Source organism: Artemia franciscana, chromosome 9 (genome assembly GCF_032884065.1).
Source record: "Artemia franciscana chromosome 9, ASM3288406v1, whole genome shotgun sequence".
NCBI lineage: Eukaryota > Metazoa > Arthropoda > Branchiopoda > Anostraca > Artemiidae > Artemia > Artemia franciscana.
This window is the reverse complement of record NC_088871.1, coordinates 45005906-45023246: the sequence shown is the minus strand read 5'-3', so window position 1 is coordinate 45023246 and position 17341 is coordinate 45005906. Positions and strand designations below refer to the sequence as shown.

General features: G+C 31.9%; 1 protein-coding gene across 2 annotated transcripts in view; it reads left to right on the top strand.

Annotated features, from left to right (window-relative positions):
* Positions 1-17074, top strand: part of LOC136031465 (uncharacterized) — a 35234-nt gene extending 18160 nt beyond the window's left edge. For both annotated transcript variants that reach the window (XM_065711086.1, XM_065711087.1), the window contains exons 2-3: positions 3467-4924; positions 16969-17074. In XM_065711086.1, coding sequence (XP_065567158.1) covers positions 4081-4924; positions 16969-17009 — 885 coding nt within the window. In that variant the 5' untranslated portion in view covers positions 3467-4080 and the 3' untranslated portion in view covers positions 17010-17074. The remainder of the gene's footprint in view (positions 1-3466; positions 4925-16968) is intronic.
* The last annotated feature ends 267 nt before the right edge of the window (positions 17075-17341 follow it).

The following is a 17341-nucleotide window of genomic DNA, read 5'->3' as shown; positions in this document are numbered from 1 at the left end:
TAATTTGTATCTTAACCCTTATTTTGGATGAAGAGGATAGAGAGAGACATAGGGACTAAAATTTTGGTAAGACCTATGATGTGATTTTCTACTGTCCTGGTGACACAATAGCACTGCCTAAGGAAAGAATGAAGTAAACTGCATGTAGTTTTTATTCACTTACTTACATTTTCACCAAATCATTTTGTATGGAATAAGTCGTCTTAGAAACCTCTGAATGTGCATACTCGGTATGAAATTGAATATTCTAGAAATTTTTTTTATAAACCAAATGTTTGGGCAACCAAATCTCCCACCGATTCCTATTTTTACTTTCCTAGCTGATACCAACGACTGTTTGAACCTTGAAACATGAACTACAGATTAACTGCGAGTCACAAAGTTCAAACACCGATAGCACGTATTTTTAGTGATTTTTTCCTTGCTGTGGTACATGAGCATAGAGGGTTTTTAATCGTGTATCGCTGACATGACTTTTCGCACAGTAAAGTACAATTGGCATTTCATTACTTACCCGTTCGGACTTTGATTTTGATTACTTTAGTTACTAATGAGGTCTTAGCGCTGCTACTTCTGCAAGCGTCATTAGTAAATCAAATACACTTTGCCTACTTGGGCATGAATTTTACAGATGGGATTTTAAGACTTTTCAGCTACTTAATTAAATGTAATTGACGGAGTAAAAATCAGGGAAAACTTTCTAAAAATGACTACGTTTAGGTTGTTCAATTATGCGGACTGCTAATGATTGTGTTATTTATTCAATAAGAAAGGTACAGAGACATCCTAACTCTATTTAAATAGGTAATTGTTATAACCATTTTTTTCATTCTTCTCCAAAATACTTGCTAAAATGAATATCAGCACAATTTTATTTTCTGAACATCTTTCGACATTTTTTTTTCTTTCTCTCTTTTTCTCTTTCCAGTTAATTCGTTACTAATTAAAGCTGTTTTACTTAATAGTTAGATGATTAATTTTAATTGTAGTTTAAGTTTCCAACAATATTTTATTTCCTCTTTTTCTTCTATTTGCCTGGGTTTTACCTTTTCAGTTGTTTACTTGTGTGGTTAAACTCATTTCTCAATCTTTATATGTTTATACTTTACCCTCCCTTTTAGTATAAAAGATATGTCACTTTTTACTTCTTTTTCTTCTTTGTTTCGTTTTCTTTTTCATGACTTCCATATATCAGCAAGTGATTCTAAATTGTAGCCCCGCTCTTTGGGCAAATGTTTCACTTGAGATTTTACTTGTTAAACACTTTGACCTCGATCTCTGCAAGCATACATTGGGGATCTTACATGGCAACATACACACCATTGAAGAAAGCTTATGATTTTCCTTCCTTCATGTTTCCCAGTGGAGGCAACACAAATTCCTTTTAAAAGAGGTGACCGATTTCCCTCGAGGGGTGGGGGTTTTCGACTAAGTGTTTTGCTCTTTATCAAATACCTATCAAAATATATTATAAAAATTCAGGAAAAGAGTGATTGTTACTTCCTAAGTCTCTTTCCACGCTTTGTTTCAACATCTTCATCGCTTTGCGTTGATTCAATATCACTTAGAAGTGTATTATTTAATATTTGGGAAATCCTTGTGTTACCAGAGTTCATTTGTTTCTGTTTTCTATTTTTTGTCTAGATTTTCTCTTTTTAAGTCTTTGCTTGTGTGTCTTAGTTCGTCTTTCCCTTTTCATATATTTATAGTAACCCTTTCTCGTAATCCAACCCAAATTTATACTTGTTCTTTTTTATAACTGTTGTCTTCTTTTTGTGTTCTGTTTCCCAGATTCGTTTTAAATCTTGGTTTTTGTCTTTGGCCATATTTTTCCAAATTTTTTACTGTTTGAAAATCAGATCCCACTTACTGCAAGTAAGATTTATTTTTGATTAATGCCAATTTCAGGCGCTAGGGATTTTTCCCAAAATCCTTTAAGGATTTTATTGCTAATTTTGACTTGAATTTTTTAAAATAGCCCATAGAGTTTAAGGGGACTGTTAAAATTTTCTAGAGTATTTTCCTCCAAAAACAAAACCTCATCTGGTTTCGCATACAAATTTAATTTCAAAGTAGCAGAAAAGATCTTAACGAATTATTTTCAAAATGCTATGTGTGTGTGGGCTTAGTATAAGTTTTCTGTTCCTTTACAAAGTCATGTTAAAATAAAGTAAATTCAACTTCATAAAGCAATCCTGTTCCTTAACAAAGCACATGTTAAAATAAAGTAAATTCAACTTCAGAAAACAGGTCATTAAAGCAACTCGGAAAAAGAGTTGTGGCCACTTTTAAATCTCCTTCAACAGGTAGTTTTCTTTTTTTCTTCGTTTTTTTATGCAAATCCTAAAGTGAGGATAAAGAAATTCAAAATTTTAAAAGTTAAATTTTCACGTTACCTGAGTTTGAATGTCACATAAAATTTCCTTTTTTATTCTCATTACCTAGATTTTATCTTTTTAGCTATATTTGTGGGGTTTAGTTTCTGTTTCAGGTAAATAAGTTACGTCCACCCTCTTCTGGGATAATAGAATAACACTTCTTATAATCAGAGGAAGAAATAACCTCACGGTTTTTTTTTTTTTTTAATATTCCACAGATGGTTTTACCAATTGCATATTTTTACTCGGCTTATGATAGGCTTAGACACAAACATATACGCAGAATTTTTTTCTAAGGGAGGGGGAGCAATCTTTAAAAAAATATTTTAATAGTTCTATAATAACTGCCTTCAAATTTGGAGAAATAAGATTTCGATGGACTTAGGCCCCATGGTATGGCATTCAGAAATTAAAAATTGGATTTCTATAAAAAAAATCCTATGAAGAGTTTTGCTATTTTTGACTTGGCAATTTTCCCGAATTTCTGTAAAATTTCTCTTAATAACATTAAATATTTTTGAAGAGTTTTAAGATACTAAAGTCTGTAAAAACCTTTAAGCTTTTTTCTGTAATCATGTCATGGTAAACATTTATCCATAGATATCTTACTAGTATATATCCAAGGTTCTACAAGATATGTCACTACAAACAGGTATGGGTTCTGGTCATGGACCTGGCACTTGCTCTTAGGCACATATTTCATACAGTCACTATCACACCTAGAGATGGTTTCACAAATTTTTGATCTTTTAAGATAAATACCAGAATCGTTTACTAAACTGTTCTCAAAGGGAGTATCATCAGAGCTTATACGTTCAGTCATACATAGACCCTCTTCGATCCTCTATCCTCGATCTTCATTCTATTCATCCTCTATTAGGGAACAGCTGATTAAATGTCTTTGATAATTTGACTCGGAATTCTGAAAAAGTCAGATACTATTTTTAGGTGTGAAAATTACAATACGGATTAAAATTTCTAGAACCGAATATATTCATTGAATTAACATGATTGAAGTTAAAGCAAATGAAGTAACAAATTCAAGAATAAGTAAATATAAATGTTAATAGATATTGTTTTCTTTCTAGCTTGTTTCATATGGAAGTTAAATTCACGACAACAACTTGTCACTCCAGACCTATTACTGTGCCATGGTCCCCCCATACTAGCATGCCTTCCCCGTACAATATTCGTGACAAAACTGTTCCTGCTCATTTTTGTCATATTGTGAAGAAACGAGTACTGTCAAAATCTTCATCTGAAGACATTGGCTTGGAGTTTCTACAGCGGCTTCCTACAAAAGGATCTCACGTAAATGCGGCAAAATCTTCTAGCATTCCAGTTAAGAAGGCATCCACTTCTAATGTTATACCAAGTCGTCATCACTTTGCACCAACTACCTTTACAAAACCCTATCTCGGCTTATATGACCCAGATACGGTTATAAATACAATTGCTGCGAGCTCTGCTAACATTCCCAAAAACCGCCTTCTGCACTGCGGTGGTGGTATTGTGTATCCTTCACCGGAGATAAAGCGATCAAGGATACCAGATAATCCGACATTTAAAATTGACTGGACAAATAATAAGATCCATTCTCCGGATTCTAAACAGCCAACCAACTATTTCAAAGCAGCATGCGCGTTCGAAGTCTGTGCTTCAGAGAACACTAAGTGTGCCTTATCAAAGTCCTGAAGTTGTGATGCTAAAAAGAGCACCAAGTGAGCCAATTGTGATATCTGACTCCCAAGATAGTGAAGGAAAAACTGAATTTCATGAAGTACCTTCGTTACAAACCACAAAATTAGAAAAAGTTGATAGGCAGATGATGTCTGAAGAAAAATCCCCTCCTGAAAAAATAAAAGAAAACCTTAGATCCAATGAAAAAAAGGCTGATACGGTTCTACAGCCTCCAAAGAAACGTGCCTACCTCGAGCCAACAGAGGAATCTTCTTCTGAGTTCCCAAAACCTGAAACGAAACCAGAACCAAAACTACGAGTCAAAACTAATTTATGTGACGAAAAAACTAGTCACCGAAATGGCTTTCTAAATCCACTCGAAATACGAATAGAAGTAGCTCAAAATTCTCCATCAAGGGTAATATTCGAAAAACCAACTCAGATTCAGTCTCTCATAAGAACTTCAAAGTGTAAAGACTTAGATTATATAAAGAACAATGCATGTACTAACATTCGATATTCTCTGGACAAGCGTGACATTATGAGAAACTCTATTGAAGAGAAGGTTGTACTATGTAAAGAGCGCGCAGAGAAATTGCGCTGCACGCTGTTAAGTGTTATGCACGCTCTGCTTGGACCGAAACGAATGGAAACTTTAGGGTTTCCAAGTAAATCCACGGATGAAATGCTTATAGAAGTGCTTCGTTGCGCTGATTTGTCTCCGAAATTAGGTATTAGCTATTCTCATTTAAGAGAGAATACCAAATTATTGCTATCGCTACTGATGATAAATGACAAAAATACAAATGGAAGCAGCTGGGAAAGCTTAGACCCGGAGGAAGTTTTAGAAGAAATATACATAAGAGGTAAGAGAATGGGAACAAAAAGAGTTGTAGATTAGGAAATAATAACTAATTTACGGCTCTTTCTTGCAGTTTGTAAAAATTGTTAAGTATGACAATTATGAGAAATTTATTGTATTTTTATTCATCTTTAATAAAAGTTTTGATCGAGAAAAGGCTTAAAAAAAGGAAAAGACTTGAAGCCTCTTTAAATTCATGATCATAAAAATAAACTTCAGCTTATTTGAACAAAAATGATGACTTTGTTGATTCATCCTAACTTTATCACAAAAGAAATTAAAATTTTTGCTGGCAGTGCAGTGTAAATAGCAAAATAAAATAAGATTCAAAAAAATTCTCAAAACTAAGTGGTAAATAGTGAACTGTGAAAAATAGCCGGTTTTTGTATTTACTTAAAATTTTTTATAAAAAAAATAATTTATTCTTATTATAAAAATAAAAGGACACTCAATTTAGTCAACTTATTATTACTAGAGTTATATTCCACCTTACTTTCTATCGAATAATGCCTGTTACAAAATCATTGTAGTTCCAGCTCAATATCTTAACAAAACAAATTTAATATAAATCTATTGGCCGGTTTTAGACCTTGTAGATGTAGCCCAATATTGTCACAAAAAAAATGATTGCAATTAATTTATTATAAAAAATCAAATGTGAATAATTCAGAGGATTATAACAAAAATTCTTGCAACTAAACAGTAAATAACGAACTGTTAAAAAAGTCTGACCTTTTCATTCGAAATAATAAAAGTTTTAACCCCAAAAATGATTCATGCTATTACTTAAAAAGAAGGGTTAGCGATTTGTTTAATTTATTAAGTTACAATTAAGCTTCAACTTATCCATCCTCAAAAGGTGTGATTGTAGATTTGCAAAAGAACTTTAGCTTTATGCTACTAGTTTGTAATAAATACTATCTATAATGTTTATTAAAATAAACGAAGTACTTTGCTCAAGTATTTGCTCAAAATATAATTTTGACAAGTATTTGCTCAAAATATAATCTATTCTAAGCATTACGCCAAAATTTCAAAACCTGCTAGTAAATAATAAACTGCAAAAAATCAGATTTTTTTTGTTCATCTTAATTAAAAGCTTAAATTCAAAAAATCATTCTCTAGTCCCAAGCTCTATAAGGACTTGTAGTTTCCCTAATTTATTATTGTTATAATTAAATTTCTTTGCATTCACATTCAAACTGTGCCTTTGCAGTTTAAACCCAACATTTTAACAAAGAAGTTTCATTCTTTGCTAGTAGTAACTAACGATAAATGACAAAATATGATTGATTCAAAATAGTACACTTGATAATCTCAACAACAAAAAAGTGTCAAAAAAAGCAAAAGACTGTTTTCCCTTACTTAAAGTGTTCAATCCATAAATAGTTCATCATCATTATCAAATCTAAAGGACTTGTAGCTTCTTTCTTTATTATTTGTTTAGCATTTAATCTCAATTTTATTTACATTTTGTCCTCTTGTATATCAAATCCAACCATTCCAAAAAAAATTCCACTTATGTGATTATTTTATAGTTTCCCCAAAATCTCCCCAAAAGCAAAATGGATATTCCCATATTTCACTTTCAACTATTAAATAAAAAAAAAACTAGTTTCTTCACTTGAAAGTAACGAGCAAAATTAAAACTTAAAACGAACAGAAATTATTACGCACACAAGGGGGATGGTTTTTCGTCAATACCTCGCTCTTAACGATAAAGTTCAAATTTTTCTCTAATTCTTTAAAAACGACCCATGAATCACAAAGGACGTTTAATCAGAATAAATAGCTCTTTCAAAAGTACAAAAAAAACTTTAGGTAAAAGAGTAAGGTATTGACATGTGGACGACGCCCGTCATATATCTATATATATAAAAATAAGTTGTCTGTGTGTGGATCTGTGGATGGATCAGGTGACGTCATGTTTGTTCGCATATGACGTCTGAATTATTTCACACTAATACAAAAGAAGAAAAAAACTAAAAAAGGTAAAAACTACAAAAAAAACTAAAAAGAAAAAAAAACTAAAAAAGCTAAAAAACTAAAAAAAACTAAAAAAAGGTAAAAATCTAATAACTAAAAAAAAACTGAAAAAAATAAAAAAGGCAAAAACTACAAAAAAAATAAAAACTAATAAAAAAACTAAAAAAGCTAAAAAACTAAAAAAAACTAAAAAAACTAAAAAAAGGTAAAAAACTAAAAAAAAACTAAAAACTAAAAAAGAAAAAAACTAAAAACAAGGAAAAAACTGAAAAATAAAAGAGAAAAAGAAAACTAAAAAAATCTATATATATAAAAATAAGTTGTCTGTGTGTGGATCTGTGGATGGATCAGGTGACGTCATGTTTGTTCGCATATGACGTCTGAATTATTTCACACTAATACAAAAGAAGAAAAAAACTAAAAAAGGTAAAAACTACAAAAAAAACTAAAAAGAAAAAAAAACTAAAAAAGCTAAAAAACTAAAAAAAACTAAAAAAAGGTAAAAATCTAATAACTAAAAAAAACTGAAAAAAATAAAAAAGGCAAAAACTACAAAAAAAAATAAAAACTAATAAAAAAACTAAAAAAGCTAAAAAACTAAAAAAAACTAAAAAAAAACTAAAAAAAGGTAAAAAACTAAAAAAAACTAAAAACTAAAAAAGAAAAAAACTAAAAACAAGGAAAAAACTGAAAAATAAAAGAGAAAAAGAAAACTAAAAAAATATGAATAAATATATATAAAAATAAGTTGTTTGTGGGTTATGTCTGTCTGTCTGTCTGTCGAGTGACGTCGTGTTTGTCCGCATATGACGTCTGAATTATTTCACACTAATACAAAAGAAGAAAAAAAACTAGAAAAGGTAAAAACTACAAAAAAAACTAAAAAGAAAAAAAACTAAAAAAGCTAAAAAACTAAAAAAAACTAAAAAAAGGTGAAAAACGTAAAAACTAAAAAAAACTGAAAAACTAAAAAAAGTAAAAAAACTAAAAAAACTAAAAAAAGGTAAAAAACAAAAAAAAAACTAAAAACTAAAAAAGAAAAAACTAAAAAAAAAGGAAAAAACTGAAAAATAAGAGAAAAAGAAAACTAAAAAAATATTAATAAATATAAAAAATATAAATATAAATATAATATAAATTAGCAATCAACAAAGCACCGAGACACAAATGACGACCGGGACACAGGGAGTATAAATGACGACCAGGACATAAGTAAAAAAAAAACTAAAAAAACTAAAAAAATGGTAAAAACTACAAAAAAACTAAAAACTAATAAAAAAACTAAAAAATCTAAAAATCTAAATAAACTAAAAAAGAAAAAAAAAGAAAAAAGGAAAAAAATAAAGGAGAAAAACAAAACTAAAAAACGAATGTATATACAGACCGGGATACAAATGACGACCGGGACACAGGGAATATAAATGACGACCGGGACACAGGGACACAACTACAATGGGGACGCCGGGGGGCACAGGGGGATATAAATGACGACCGGGACACCGGGACACAAGGAATATAAATGACGCCCGGGACACTCAAAGAGAAATCACAGACTGGAACACCGGGACACAAATGACGACCGGGACACAGGGAATATAAATGACGACCGGGACACAGGGACATAACTACAAAGGGGACGCCGGGGTGCACAGGGGGATATATAAATGACGATGGCGACTCAGGGAATGGTCGATTAGCAATCACCATCAACAAAGCTCAAGGGCAATCATTAGAATCATGAGGTATAGATCTGAATACGGATTGTTTTCCCATGGACCATTATATGTTGCATGTTCAAGAGTCGGTAAACCTGACAATCTATTTATATGCACAGACAATGGGACAGCGAAGAATGTTGTATATTCGCAAGTTTTACGTAGTTAAAAACATATATATATATATATATATATATATATATATATATATATATATCTATCTATATATATAAAAATAAGTTGTCTGTCTGTGGATGGATGGATGGATGTGTCAGGTGACGTCACCTGAAAAAACTGGATTAGGTGACGTCAAAACTGAAAAAACTAAAAAAAGGCAAAAACTACAAAAAAAACTAAAAACTAATAAAAAAAATAAAAAAGCTAAAAAACTAAAAAAACTATAAAGGTAAAAACCAATAAAAAACTAAAAAAAAAACTGAAAAAACTAAAAAAAGGCAAAAACTACAAAAAAAAACTAAAAACTAATAAAAAAAGTAAAAAAGCTAAAAAACTAAAAAAACTAAAAAAACTAAAAAAAGGTAAAAAACTAAAAAAAATAAAAAATAAAAAAAAACTAAAAAAAAGGAAAAAACTGAAAAATAAGCTAAAATAAAGGTAAAAACCAATAAAAAACTAAAAAGAAAAAAAGGAAAAAACTAATAAATGACGACACTCAAAGAGAAAGCGACCAGGACAAAAGGAATGTTCGATTAGCAATCAACAAAGCACCGGGACACAGGGAGTATAAATGACGACCAGGACATAAGTAAAAAAAAAAACTATCTATATATATAAAAATAAGTTGTCAAACTAAAAAAAGGCAAAAACTACAAAAAAAACTAAAAACTAATAAAAAAGCTAAAAAACTAAAAAAACTAAAAAAAAGGCAAAAACTACAAAAAAAACTAAAAACTAATAAAAAAAATAAAAAAGCTAAAAAACTAAAAAAACTAAAAAAACTAAAAAAAGGTAAAAAACTAAAAAAACTAAAAACTAAAAAAAAATAAAAAAAAAGGAAAAAACTGAAAAATAAGCTAAAATACAAGCTGTTGGGGTGGCGCGAAGCGCCACCCCAACAGCTAGTATATATATATATATATATATATATATATATATATATATATATATATATATATATATATATATATATATATATATATATATATATATATATTCACAGGTGGGACATAGGGACACAACTACAATGGCGCGTAACTAATATGGCGCGTAACGACTTACTCGCACGGGGGGGCTTGGGGGGCGCGAAGCGCCCCCACCAACTAGTGCATAATAATTTCTGTTCGTTTAAAATTTTTAATTTTGATCCTTACTTTCAAGTGAAAAAACTTGTTCTTTTATTTAATTTCTGATTTATTTCATTATGAAATAATGCTAAGAAATCTGTCTCCCACTCCATGGAAAATTTCCTTCTCCCATGAAAAATTCCTCCATGAAAAGATCCTCCCACATAACCCCCAAACTCCCCCACAACCAGAGAAATCCCCCCTGAAAACGTTTGTATACTTTTCAATAACCACTATATTTATGCAATGGACAAAGTTCATGGCTTGCAGCTCTTCACCGGGGGACTGTGGGGGGTCACATCATCCTCAAAGACATAAATATTCGGTTTTTCGACTATGCTGAACAAAATGGCTGTCTCAAAATTTTGCACGGGCGACTTTGGAGAAAAATGAACGTGGGAGAGGGGCTATCTACCCTCTAATATTTTTGGTCACTTGAAAAGAGTACTAGTACTTCTTATTTCCGATCAAATGAGCCCTCTCCTGATCTTCTACGATTAATGTGTCGACATAATCCCCCCTTGGGGAAATATTCGAATGCAAAAACAACAAATTGTACAACAACATTTGTACATAGGAGCTTGAAATCTCTGCAGTAGGTTTCTCTGGTATGCTGAATCTGATGGAGTGATTTTCATTTAGGTCTTTCGATGTATATGGGGTTTTTCCCCCTTTCCAAAAACTTTGGCGAATTTTTTCAGGCTCGTAGCTTTTGATGGGTACCATAAAATTTGATGAATTTTACATATTTTGAATAAGCATCAAAATTAGATTTTTTACGAAAGTAAAACAGTTCAAAATAGGGATGAAACCTTTTTATTGACAGCGAATAGATATAAAATTTAACTGGATATTTCGAACACATATACAGTGTTCATCATCAGCAGTAAAGTTTAGTTTTACTGCTGATGATGAACACTGTATACGTGTTCGAAATATCCAGTTAAACTTTATATCTGTTCACTGTCAATAAAAAGGTTTCATCCCTATTTTGAACTGTTTTACTTTGGTCATGGAAAGGCAGTGTGGTCTTCGAAGTTATCTATATATTAGATTTGTTCATGTATATATTGTTATGAAGTCTCAGTTTCTTATATTTTCTTTTACCATTGAGCCGCATCACTCCTTAAAAATGACAATAAAATCCTTTTTTTCTTTTAATGTTTATATGTTTGAGAACCTTAATCTTCTGGAAAGTACCAAAAATGCCCAAAAATCTATTTCCTCTTAAGAGACTCTGCAAGATTAACGCTGATTTTAGGCAGAAGTACAAAAGGTTAAGAGTTTGACCTGTTAAAACTTACTGCACACTTGCTTCTTGGGATATTGTTTGTCCATTTTTTTTTATTTTTTTTTAGTAAGTTATATGGGAATTGTATTTAAAAAAAAAACCTGTTTTAAAGGCTCATCCAAATTGACTCATTATGCTTGTTGATAGCCGGTCTGTATGTGTTTTTTCTTTCTTTCTTTTTGTTTTAATTTCCACTTTAAAATCCGTCTTTCAAAGCGAGTTTCAAAATCTATCTTTTAAGGCCAACTTATTGTTTGCGCGTCTCCACTTCTAAGGCACTAGAAGAACATGCTACGCCCGTCTTGATTTAATGTTGAGACTCCCGAGTTTGACGATAAACTTGCATATCAAACATTTCGTGGTAACAACCTGTAGTAGGGAGCGACCCGGCTCAATAGTAAACAAAACTCTGAATTACGGAATTTTGACACTAATAGATACATCAAAATGATTGGATTTTTATGCTGATTTTAAATATATAAGTTTCATCAAATTTAGTCATACTCATCAAAAGTTAAGAGCCTGAGAAAATTTGCCTTATTTTGGAAAATAGGGGGAAACACTCCCTAAGAATCATAGGATCTTAACGAAAATCACACCATCGTATTCAGCGTATCAGAGAATCCTACTGTAAAAGTTTTAAACTCCTTGTTGTTTTTGTTATTTTTTTATGTCGTGTTATTTGTTTTTGTTTTTTTTTCCCCAGGGGTGATCGTGTCAACCAAGTGGTCCTAGAATGTTGCAAGAGGATTCATTCTAACAGAAATTAAAAGTTCTAGTGCCCTTTTAAAGTGACCAAAAAAATTGGAGGGCACCTAAGCCCCCTACCATGCTGATTTTTTCCCAAAGTCAATAGATCAAAATTTTGAGATAGCCATTCTGTTCAGCATAGTCGAAAAACATAATAACTAGGTCTTTGGGGCTGACTTACTCCCCCAGAGTCCTCGGGGGAGGGAAATTAAGTTACAAGCTTTGACTAGTGTTTACATACAGTAATGGTTATTGGGAAGTGTACAGACGTTTTCAGGGGGATTTTTCGGTTGGGGAGGGGAGTTGAGGGGAGGGGGCTACGTGGAAGGATTTTCCCTTGGATGAATTTGTCATGGGGGAAGAGAAATTCTATGAAGGGGCGCAGGATTTTCGAGCATTATTTAAAAAAAAAAAGAAAAAATAAATGTGAAAAAGTTTTTCAACTGAAAGTAAAGGAGCAGCATTTAAACTTAAAACGAACAAAGATTGTTACACATATGAGGGATTCATCTCCTCATAAATATCTTGCTCTTTGCGCTAAATTATTTTTATTAATGTCAACTATTTATTCTACGGCCTTTGTGATTCAGGGGTCATTCTTAAAGAATTAGGGCAAAATTAAAGCTTTAGTGCAAAGAGCGAGATATACATAATAAAAATTTTATTATTATACATAATAAAAATATACAAATATAGAAGTTCGTTACGTAAGTTAATTCGTAAGTTACATATTTTTTTACTAATAAAAACGTTCGGTAAAAAATTAAAAGCTCTAGTTGCCTTTTTAAGTAACCGAAAAATTGGAGGGCAACTAGGCCTCCTCCCCCACCCCTTTTTCTCAAAGTCATCCGATCAAAACTAAGAGAAAGACATTTAGCAAGAAAAATTGATTTTGGTGGAGAGCCAAAATCAAACATGCATTAATTCAAAAACGTTAAACTGAACTTTTTTTAACTGAAAGTAAGGAGCGACTAGAAAACTTAAAACTAACAGAAATTACTCCGTGTATGAAAGGGGCTTCTCCTTCCTCAACGCCCTGCTCTTTAAGCTAAAGTTGTTTACTGTTTTATAAAGTAGAATTCAGAGAAAGAGTCAAACTTTAGCGTAAAGAGCGGGGCGTTGAGGAGGGAACAGTCCCTTTCATACACAGTGTAATTTCTGTTCGTTTTAAGTTTTAATGTCGCTCCTTACTTTCAGTTGAAAAACACTTGTTTTTTATTTAATTATAAAATGAAACACAACCAATTCTCAACCGAGTTAGGGATAAAATGTTAGGATAAAAAGGAAGGTTAGTAAAAAAAAAAAAGGGATTAGGAAGTTAGGGATAAAAAAAACCCGGCTCAATAGTAAACAAAAATCTAAAATTTTGATACCAATAGCTACATCAAAAGAATCACATTTTAATGCTGAATTTAAATATATAAGTTTCATCAAGTTTAGTCTTACCCATCAAAAGCTACGAGCCAGAGAAAATTCGCGTTATTTTAGAAAATAAGGGAAAACACCCCCTAAAAGTCCTAAAATCTTAACGAAAATCACACCATCAGATTCAGCGTATCAGAGAACCCTACTGTAGAAGTTTCAAGCTCCTATATACAAAAAATGTGGAATTTTGTATTTTTTGCCAGAAGGCAAATCACAGATGCGTGTTTATTTGTTTGTTTGTTGTTTTTTTTTTCCCAGGGGTGATTGCATCGACCCAGTTGTCCTAGAGTGTTGCAAGAGGGCTCTTTCTAACGGAAATGAAAAGCTCTAGTGCCCTTTTTAAGTGACCAAAAAATTGGAGGGCACCTAGGCCTCCTCCCACGCTAATTATTTTCCCAAAGGCAACGGATCAAAATTCTGAGATAGCCATTTTATTCAGCGTAGTCAAAAAATTTATAACTATGTCTTTGGGGACGACTTACTCCCCCAAAGTCCCAGTGGGAGGGGCTAAAAGCTACAAACTTTGACCAGTGCTTACATATAGTAATGGTTGTTGGGAAGTGTACAGGCGTTTTCAGGAGGATTTTTTGGTTGGGGGAGGGGTTGACAAGAGGGGGATATGCTGGGGAACTTTCCATCGAGGAATATGTCATGGGGGAAGAAAATTTCCATGAAGGGAGTGCAGGATTTACTAGCATTATTTAAAAGAAAAACAGTGAAAAAATAAATATGAAAAAGTTTTTTTAAGCTGGAACTAAGGAGCAGTAAGGCTCACCTCCTCCTAATACCTCGCTCTTTACGCTAAAGTATTTTTAGTAATTTCAACTATTTATTCTACGGCTTTTGTGATTCAGGGGTCATTCTTAATGAATTTGGACAAAATTTAAGCTTTAGTGTAAAGAGCGAGGTACTGACGAGGGGGCGAACCCCCTCATATATGTAATAAAACATGATAATACAGAATTTCTTTACGTAAGCTAATTTATAAGTTACGTATATCTTTTACTAATAAAAAGATTCGTAAAAAATTAGAAGTTCTAGTTGCCTTTTTAATTAACCAAAAAATCGGAGGGCAACTAGGCTTCCTCCTCCGCTCTTTTTTCTCAAAATCATTCGATCAAAATTATGAGAAAGCCATTTAGCCAAAAAAAAAATGCAAATTTCGTTTTAATTATTCCTCTGCGGAGAACCAAAATCAAAACATGCATTGATTCAAAAACGTTAAGAAATTAAATTCTGAAAATTTAAAATTTTTTACTGTTTTAAAAAGAAGAGTTGAGAGAAAGAGTCAAACTTTAGCGTAAAGAGCGGGGCCTTGATGAGGAAGCAGCCTCTTTCATATACGAAGCAGTTTCTGTTCGTTTTAAGTTTTAATGTCGCTCCTTACTTTCAGTTAAAAAGAACTTGTTTTTTTTATTTAATAATTAATATAACATATATACAGAGTATAAATGTTCAAGTCTGATGTGAAAATTTGATATTTGCGTTAAGGAGAAGTCTGAGTATGGTTTGTTTCAAATATAAGATTATATTTGATACCATCGGATGATATTATTTTGTGTATTTATTTATTTGTTCTTTTCTTAATTTTATAGCATATTGGCTGGTTAGCGTTAAAATAGTTTTAGGTTGGGTAAGTCGTTTTATTGCACTGGTTTGCATAAGGCTTGTAAGAATGTAAACATGTCTGATTATTGGGTTAATTTAGATTAAAACATTTTAAAAATTTAAGTTAATTAGCTTATGTTTCAAAATGGGAACGTATTTATTTATTAATCACCCAAAAGAAGTAATAAATATGCAGAAAAACTAATAGTATTTCTTCATCTTTCCTCATTGTCTTTTCTCCGTTATTTTTTTTTTTTTCCTTTTTTTAGTATACATTGTCGACTGAAATCCTTTGTCTTTATAAACTTGTTATTTCAGAAGTAGTTTAAAATTGGAATATTTTTTTTTCGAAGTAGTACTTATAACCCAAAGAATTATACGTAATGCGTTCATGTGATTGGGTCAATCCGTCTTCCTCAAATCGTTAAATCTCGTTTTCTCAAAAGTAAAAATTGTTGGGATTCGGAGCTTTCGATATCAAAATTGTTTTCTTCTTATCTATAAGTCCCAAAATAGGCCTATTTTGTGCAAACAAAATTTGTTTCGCGTTTGTCAATAATAATCGAAAATCCAAAAATAAATATTTTTCTAGTGAAACTTTTGTTTTGTGACCTAATAACTTTCGATCACCATTGCTGATTTGCAGAGCTGAAAATGATGTTATCAGATCCAATCAGGCAATCTGGATGGTTCAGTTCAAACCAAATAATTAAATTTTTTTTTTTTTACTTCTTATTATGGATCTATTCATAAAAAGACAGTAATCTAATGTAAAAAGATCTATCTGTAAAAAGATACTAATCTAACCTAATCTAAAGTTTAGATTAGGTTAGATCAGTTTGTTTTCCTAGGTTAGGTTAGCTTCGGAGTTTAACCGATTTGTCATATTTATTACCAAGATTAACCTAGCCTAACCTAACATAATATAACCTAACTTTAACTTTTACCATCATAACTTGCATAAGACTGGATACGCTGACTTATAAAAATAATTGAATCTAAGCAAAAAAAAAAGTTAATGTCGACATTCACAGGTGAATATCGACTTTAACCAGATTTCGGACAATCACGGTAACATATACACAAATTATGGAGTTTAAATAAATTTTGACATCATTCCACATTCGACTATGTGTGCTTTAACACTACTGCTGCGAAAATTTAGTTCTGTTTTCAAATTTAGATGGTGTTTGGGCTTATAGTTAGGTTTAACATTGAATGCACCCGCAGATCAGAATTATTTCTACTCCAAAGGAACTAAAGCTGACTTAAAAGGCGTTCTTCCTCAACCTTGGTTCTTAGACTAAAAAATCCTCCACAATATTCACGTTTGACGATATTGAATCTTCAATCAGTTATACTGTTCCTTTGGATAATATTCGTTTTTGATTGTTATATTTTACACTGGTCGGATAAAGAAAGTTATGCGAAAATTTACGAAGGCCCACTTACTAATGTAAGTGGGCCATACTTCACCTGTAATCCCCTTTTTTATGTATAGAGGTATTTCTTCTTTAATGCAAGTGGGCCGTACTTCGCCTCTAATCCTGTTTTTGTGTATAGAGGTCTTTCTTCCTTAATGTAAGCGGTCCATTCTTGGCCGGTAATCCTGTTTTTGTGTATAGAGATCTTTCTTATTTAATGTAAGCGGGCCATACTTACACAAAAACAGGATTACCGGCCAAGAATGGACCGATTACATTAAGGAAGAAAGACTTCTCTATACACAAAAACAGGATTAGAGGAAAAGTGCATAGAGGTCTTTCTTCTTTAATGTTAGTGGGCCATACTTTTCCTACAATCCTGTTTTGTGTGAGAGGGCCATACTTGGCCTGTAATCCTGTTTTTTATGTATAGAGGGCTTTCTTCTGGAAGTAATTTAAAACCGTCGGAGTGTCTTCTTTTATTTTGAAAACTATACTTCTGCTTTCTATAGATTTTGATTAATGCCTCTTTTTTATTTTTCCAGATGTTTTACCTCACTTGGAATCTGTTTCAAGAGTTCAGTGATCATTGTTACCTGCTTTTCTTTTTTTAATAAAATGAGAGTTAAATAAAGTATGTCTTTAGCTTTGTCCTTCGTATATTCCCCTTATCTCTCTCCTTTTCTCTCAAACCTATCTCTTTCACTCTCACCCTCTCTCTCTCTCTCTCTCTCCTCTCTCCTCTCTCTCTCTCTCTCTCTCTCTCTCTCTCTCTCTCTCTCTCTCTCTCTCTCTCTCTCCTCTCTCTCTCTCTCTCTCTCTCTCTCTCTCTCTCTCTCTCTCTCTCTCTCTCTCTCTCTCTTTATCTTTCTTCGTGTAATAAGTAAAGCCTTTTGTTTTTCAATTTCATTTACATTA